The sequence below is a fragment of the Camellia sinensis genome, chromosome 2 (assembly GCF_055761805.1).
Source record: "Camellia sinensis isolate YWXY chromosome 2, ASM5576180v1, whole genome shotgun sequence".
Classification (NCBI taxonomy): Eukaryota; Viridiplantae; Streptophyta; class Magnoliopsida; order Ericales; family Theaceae; genus Camellia; species Camellia sinensis.
This window is the reverse complement of record NC_138962.1, coordinates 23,766,850-23,774,954: the sequence shown is the minus strand read 5'-3', so window position 1 is coordinate 23,774,954 and position 8,105 is coordinate 23,766,850. Positions and strand designations below refer to the sequence as shown.

Genomic DNA, 8,105 nt, shown 5'->3' with positions numbered 1-8,105 from the left:
ATCAACCTCCTCACTACCAACCTCTCTCAAAGTACAATTTCAAACCATTATGAATAAAGTAAACAATAGATATATATAAAGAGAAAATTTATGCAAATTATGTGGTAAATTTTGGTCTTCTCATTTCAAATCAAAGAATGTGTCAAAGTGGTCTATTATTTTCAAAATAGTAGTAATTATATACAAAAAGAAAAAAAAAAAATTATACATAATTTACATACAAAACAGCATAACTGAATATGGAATGTGAACCTTCATCAAAATAGTGTTGCTATTGCCACCTCTCTATTTATTTATTATTTTTATTTATTTAGACAACCCCCACTGTTTGGACCCCACTCTCTAAAGCCTTGTTTGGCAAAGACTATTTTTTTGCTTTTTGAGCTAAAATTCACAAAAAGATAAAATATGTTAAAATAGCTAATAATGTTACATCAAATCCATAATCATTTCGTTTTTTCTCTCACAAACATCACATCTAACTATAAAAAAAATCCAATCATCTTCTCAAATATAAAAATTTTAACTTACTACAATAACCAAAATCTACAATAGCCTACTAAAATAACAACTTTCCAAACACCCACTAAAATTGCTCCTAACCTATTTTTCTTTGAACCCCCATCATATTTCCAACTTTACCCCTTTCTTTGAACCTAGCCACCACCCACCACCAACCTCTGGTGGTTTGGCCGCCACCCTCACTACCCCACAGCTCCTTCCCAACCCTCCCCGCTCCGAGTCCCTCCCTAAGAAACATTCATAAGAAAAGCAAGCACAACACATACACACTAAGGTAGAAGGAAAATGCACATAGCTACTAAATTGTTTTATGATAGTACCAAATAACTTCACATGTCATAAACAAAAGCAAACTAGGACAGCAGAAAACAAAAACTAAAAAACCAAAGCACCAACCGCTTACTATTTAGGGTTCAAGACCTTACTAGTTGCCTAAAGTAACTTCCAAGACTATTATATAGCAAACTCTTTGTCACACAAAACAAATTGCAAGAGAATTATCATACCAGCTTGGACACCAAGCTGGTATAGTCTTTTATTCACTTGCGGAGAGAAATAGCTTTCGAGCCCCAAATACTGCTGCAAATCTTCTCTCCTTTCCTTCCACTGCAAACGCTGCCTACCTGCAAGTGGTCCGACAATAAGACCATCCATATTTTTAAGGATCCAAAACAATGAGGAAATATAATGTGTTCCTATTGAATACGAGGGCATGTGACGTGTTTGTGTGTGTGTGAGAGAGAGAGAGGAAAATAATGTTAAGTATGGTGTGACAATAACTGTTTCCTATATATGTACCAAAGAAAATGTAATGTAAATATCTATGTTCTATTTTTCTCAGTTTTTTCATTGATACCCCAACATAAACTGTGCTATGATACCAGAAAACAAGTCCAGATGAGTCGACCTACTGGTTTTAGAAAAAAAAGAAGAAAAAAATTTACAAACTACTGTGGGACTTTTTGCTCGCAGTTAATCACAATTTACTGATTTTCTGTCTCGAGACCAACCTTTTGTACTTATTGAAGCTTGTTTGCTTGTCAATATAGTGGTCATTTTCGCATGCCAGACATCACTGAATTTTTTTTTCTTTATTTTTCTAAGCATAAACATGTTGTCACCACTCTTCAGTCTGCAAATTAATGAAATAAATACGATTGCTTTGCACATCAAGAGTTCTATTGGAATACACTTGACATAATTCTAAATCCCCTCTGGCTTGTGTTGTATCTTTTGTAATGAATGACAAAAGAAAAAGAAAAGGAAAAGAGAAGTCATAATATCTACTTATATATTCTATACTGCACCCAACAGGATACTACAAATACGGTACAACTTACGAGAAAATAAAAATCTTAATAGAGTTCTCAAATTTTCTTATAAAATTTTCAAAGGTAAATTACACAGACCTCCCTCATGTAATGGAGAAACTACAGGTGTTAAACCCCACAGTTAAACCTTACAGGTGTTAATGGAGGTGATGAAATTATTGCATTAGCCTTAGGTATTTTGTATTTAAATATGTACTAATGTCAAATGACACAAACCCCTTCCTCTTACGGTTTGGGCCAAAATTCTATGGAATTTGTATTTCAAGATAATACAGTGTAATTAGTCCAAAACTATGAGCTAGCTGTAAAATTTTCATTACTCGGGAGAGGTCAATGTAATTTTCCCAGATTCAAAAGTATAAACAAAAAGGACCTCATAGCCAATAAGCCAAAGTAAATGTTCATAGCTATGAAATGAAAGCATATTTATTTACCATGAAGCTAGGCCATTGGTGTGAAGATGTATCAACTGAGTGTCGAAATCATTGAAAGCTTTTGTCTCTCCCGTCTTCACATTGTAAGCCCCTATCAACCTTTCCTTCCAGTTACCAAACCTCCGAATAATGAAGATCAATAATTGGCCATTGTCCATCCAGCCAACAGGTATGAATGTCTGAAATGAAAATTTCTCTGTGTCTATTACTTCTCTGACTTTGTAAAGTTTATCCCATTCACTGCGATACATGTCCTTCAGTATGCATACATGAATCTCTCTCTGATGGTTCACAAGACAAGATAAACGATGCCCCAATTCAAGTAGCCAGTAGGACTCCTCAACATATTCATTCGGAACTTGAATGGAGTATGAAGATTCATCACGAAGGTCAATAGCATAAATTCCACTGCTCCTCTGGGACCAATACAACACCCCTCCAATAGTGACAGAAGTGCGTTCCACATAATCTAGGTTGTTTCCTGTTAATGGAGTTTCAAGTTTTCTCCACAACATATTTTTACCCACAGTTAACACGAGCCATCTATGTACTCCTCTCAAGCTTACACAATGGCATACCACCTTGTACTCCCCAGTGTGAGGAACAAATGCAATATGACAAGCGGGAAGAAGCTCATTTGCTGCAATAGGAAAAGGTAAGCTCTCGTACTGCATTGTAACATAATTTCCGACATAAAGAAATTTCTGAGGATGTGAGCCATAAAAAAGTGACAAACCCCCACTACTAGAGACCATTTGGCCGGGAAAATAGCGATTAAGAGATGTCTCTTTGAATTCTCCACCTTTTAACTCAAGGAAAAGGGCTGGATATGGCCTACAACACTTTTGGATGAACAAACCACCCTTCGATTGAAGGAGGTGTGCCTTGATAAAAGCAGGGTCGCGAATAATTTTAGCCCATGCCTTGCATACATACCTCCCACAGTCATGCAGAAACTCAGCAGGAAGCAAAATAAGGATGTGGAAGAAGATGTCCTCCGGAAGAAATGGTCTGTCATTCTTCTGATTCTTACTTTGAGAGCAAGAAATTGTCCTGTAATAATGTACAGAACAAAATAAAAATTAGAAAACTTTGAGAAGGCAAGTTAAGACAAAGAAATAAAGTTGTTCACACATCTATAAAAAAAATAATAATAATAAATTATTCAGGTCTGGACTAGCATATCTTTGGCTCAAAATCAAATACAAAAGGAAGAGAACACATTCCAATCAAAAAATTTAAACCAAGATTAAAAAAATAAATAATGGATATCGTTAGCGTGTGCCCTAACTTAATAGGCTTAAACAATTTTACATTTTTTATTGCTCTCACTTTCATGCATAATTGAAATTAAACCCAGCACCTCCCCCCTTTAGGAGTAGTAAAAATTACCTTCATTTGAGGCCGGTATCACATCTTTCTATAGTTTCAAATCAAATTAATCTTCATCAACACAGTGTGAGAAATAATTAATGGAAAGATAAGAAAACTAACAAAACAAATTTGAAACTGATAAAAAGTATTGCCCAGCTCAAGGTCACATATTTATTTTCAAGAGATCTAAATTGAAAATTCAATTGCATCAACTGGCAACAAAAAGGGAATAAAAGAAACTAAATGAACTTACAAAAGTTTGATGAAACCATAATTTACCAAAGAGATAAAATGGGTTCCTGTCATCAATTTAGGTTTTCCATTGGAATAGAAACAGCTTCTGACAGAATTTTCAGCTTACAGTTTTAAAATACCATGCACTCTTCATATATATATAACAACGGTTCAATTTTTTCCTAGTAAAATCTCCAATATACTAGCCTCTAAATGGAGAGAACCATAGATATAGGCCTAAACCCTAAAATCTCAACAATAAAAAATAAAAAATAAAAAATTCAACCATTTCATTCAACAAGAAGATTAGCAAAAAGAAAAACAAATCAACTAAAAGGGATAATCACTAATAGTAAATCAGAAGCAATATGTGCATGTGTGTATGTGATGGAATAAAAGAGAATACATGATACTTGGAAGGAAATCAAATCCCTCTTATCTTCTTCTTGAGCTAGGGTTTGATGATTTCAAACTTCTATTGTGAGTGCGTTGCTACCCAACTGAAACCTTCTTCCTTTTACCTACATATAGGTTGAATTCAAATCCCTCGGACCTTCATAGGGTTTGAGGCTTGAGAATTGAGGAAGAAGTCATTGAAGAAAAGGGAAAGCGAGTCGGTGTGAAAGAGCATTTGGGGTGGGTTTTATTATCTTGCCAATTTTTCATCTTCACAAAGTAACCTTATTTTTTAGCATGAGTTGCCATTAATACCCTTGCTCGTGTTTTAAATTACAAAAATGAAATACAGAAAGACAAGGTGAAGTAAATGAAACAGGTCCGTAACGGAAAAGAAACCCTGAAAAGAAGCAGAATATGAGGAAAACGGCATAATCGGTTACAATGGTATGCCCCTAACAGAAGTCGAAAAGACTAATAACTCCGGATTGGAGTGGTCTTGCTATAGAAACGGCTAATGACCTCACTAGGTAATACCCAAGTGTCATTTACAAAACGAAGGGAAAGAAAATTTACGCCAACACCACCAGCCCTGAAGTAAACTCCCATATGTTGAGAATTTAAGTTTTGATTAATGAAAAAACTTTATGAAGAGATTGAGAGGAGATTGATATACACGAATTGAGGAAGATCATCAGAAGTGCGTTAAGAGCAAATTTTGACCAGTTTAGTGTAAATCAAATTTTCTTTAAAAAAAATAATGATAGTACACGTCTTCAGCAGTTACACTAGGAAAAAGTGCTGATTTTGAAGTGAGACAAAGCCTGACTAAAAAAATGGTGGGACAAAGAGAAACATTCACATAAAAGACTGGTCAAAGGTCTAAAACTGATCATGTGCAGAAATAAAAATAATAATTAAGAAGCAAAGCCAAAAACAAGATATAAATTCAAGTTAGAAGATTATACCAATACAGGAAAATCGAAAAGTTATCCATGGTACTAGGCAACTTCCATCAGAAAAGGAAAAGTTGATGCAATCTATAATGGATGAAACTAAAAAATGGAAGTAAAAGAAATGAGAAATGAATTTAAAGTGGTTTTAGATTCACAATAAATTTGTCAAAGTTCATAGAAGATCTTTACAACAACATTTTCTGTCTATTTTCAAATGGAAAAGTATTTGAAGAAATCAGTGCATTAATCAGAAACAGAGAGGAGGAGAACATCGTAAACTCTTACAGTACAAGTCAAAACTAACTATAGGGGAAGATACATTTTGTGAAGTTTTGAATTGGAAGAGCATCTAACATACCCAACGGATCAGGAAACAAATTGGGAAATGCATGGAAGATATGTATATATATAATAAATAAGTAAATAAACAGATATAAACCAATTAGAATCACTATTCTATTTAACGCTAACAAATAAGTCTACACTAAGATGCAACCAGCAACTCCAAGGAGGAGAGGATTCCAACAGCTGCAAATTACTGGTCTATGATACAAGCACAATGAAGAAAATAAAAAGAATATCATTTCAGATAAATTTTTTTTTTTTAATATATATATCAGCATTTCAGACCTACAAAGCATGGACACGTGACGCGACACGGACACGTGGACATGCAAATTTTCAAAAATGTAGGACACGATACGTCAGGGACTCATGCAAAACATATAATTTTGTATAATTATTACATGTCACGTTTTTTTAATATTATATATTTATTCTATGTCAAATATTTATTCTCATCAAATTCATCAACCTTGGTATGTTGCCTCACTCAAAATAATAGTTTTAAATTAAAAATTTTAAAAATGGATCCCCAATATGTCCCTAGTGTGTCATAACATGTCCCAAGTGTGTCCCTAGCTTGTTTGATTCCTTCCAGCGTATCCAACATGTGTCCAGAGCGTGTCCAAGCATGTATGTTTCCAAAACGTGTCCGACACCGGTATGTGACCTCCAGAAAGGTGTCCATGCTTCATAGTTATAGAAAATTATTGTTATTTCAGAAATATGAATTTTTCTATTCAGGCCCATTCCTGAGCCAAAACACACCAAAGTGATCAGTTGTAATTGGCTGTAGGTTTGTGGATCACACAACTGTGGCCAATCACAACCGGCCACCAACTTGGCCAGTTTCAGTCCAGGGTGATCTTGATCATCATTTACCTCCAAATATTGCATATCAATTGTTGATCTAATAGAACACAAATAGAAGAAACAAGAAGAATTAAACTTCATTCAAACAATCATTTTCTCATTAAAGAAACAAAGTAATTAATTCTCTTTTCTTCTTTACTTTATTCTTGAGCTATTTTGAGATGAATAAGCAATGGCTTTACACACCTATGGCCATGTTTGATAACTTGCTTGGAGGCCTTCAACCTAGTTTGATAGAGATTAACAAAAATGTAGAACCACATGGAACCCATACATTTTTTGTAGTTCGCTAAACTTGTGTCTGTTTGGCAATAGGCTTGAGATTACTAGCCTGATGGGATTGCTAATCACCCAAAATGGTAGGTTTAGCGATCCACCGCCCCCATGGCATTGTTAATCTAAAAATAATTCTCCCCTCTTATCTCATCATCATATTATAATCAAATATAGTTCAAATATAGTACAAATATCCCCACTCTATTATTAATGCCGTCCATCATCCCATGGTATTCGTGTCAAACCCACAAAACGTTTACCGATTATCAAACATGCATCGTCACGCGCATATATCTATCTTAACAGAAGGTTCATGTTTCCAATCAAATTTCAATTCCATTAATTTGGAGATTAGAAATCTATTGGGCCCCAATAAACAGAGTAAAAGAAAGTGAATTGTCCTCCTATGTTCTCAACAACCATTGAAGTCTTTCATCAAACATGTGATCTGCAAGACTCACATACACTAGTATAAAATTAACAAGCCTTGTATAAAATTAACAAGAGATTTTAACTACACATATGTGGAGCACAAAAGACAAACAAGTAAAAAATAAACTTCTTAATGTGCAAAAAAAATACAATCAAATCAAGGGACTGAGAAAAAAACCCAAGAGAGAAAAAGAAGAAATCGAACCAATGTAGTGGGATTTTGGAAACAGAGTTTCCAAAAGCCTGAGCCAAATGGGGTCACCGAAAGTGGTTGTTTTGGGTTCATCAAAACTTTGCACAGCGATCATTTTTTCCGAGTGTCAATTGCCAAACTAAAACAGATGAAAACTGAAGCAGATTTCTAATCTTACAGCTTGTTTCGGCTTTATTATCTATGTTTTTCCTCGAATTTCAATGCGTCGATGGAAAGATGTGTGGGTTTTGATTGGGCATTGTGGAATTAATGCACAGGGAGAGAATAAAATGGTAATATGTATTTTTGAATTAATATAGCATGAAAACATTAGTATTCATTATAAAAGTCTTTAATATAATAGTTTGTTTAGAAGAAAAATACTTTTTAATGAACTCAAGTTACTATCAAAAAAAAAAATTATAAAAATATTTACTGAAAATATTGGGTGATGGTGGCAGTGGGGTGAAGGTGGAGGTGGTGACTGATAATGATGGTGTGGTGGCGGAGATGATAGTAGGATTGGTAATGTGATAATATTGGCAAGATTTTAGGTTAAAAAATATTTTTTAAAAGTAAATTTTGTTGACCATAGAAATGTTTTTCGTTCACTTCCGTTTTATATTATTCCAAATATAAAAAATATGTATTCTGCCTCAACAATGCGTAAATCGTAATAATTGAACTTAATTAATTTTCATCATTATTAATGACATCATAAATGTCTCTACACAACTAAGGA

At 34.2% G+C, this 8,105-nt stretch overlaps 1 protein-coding gene across 1 annotated transcript; it reads right to left on the bottom strand.

Annotated features, from left to right (window-relative positions):
• Positions 1 to 797: 797 nt before the first annotated feature.
• LOC114267148 (uncharacterized) lies at positions 798 to 7,860 on the bottom strand. The gene is made up of 4 exons (XM_082913943.1): positions 7,376 to 7,860; positions 3,224 to 3,340; positions 2,288 to 2,927; positions 798 to 1,145 (listed from the first exon to the last, which is right to left on the bottom strand). The coding sequence occupies exons 1-4, from the start codon at positions 7,476 to 7,478 to the stop codon at positions 1,142 to 1,144; spliced, it is 864 nt and encodes a 287-aa protein (XP_082770069.1). The 5' UTR covers positions 7,479 to 7,860; the 3' UTR covers positions 798 to 1,141.
• Between the last annotated feature and the right edge of the window lie 245 nt (positions 7,861 to 8,105).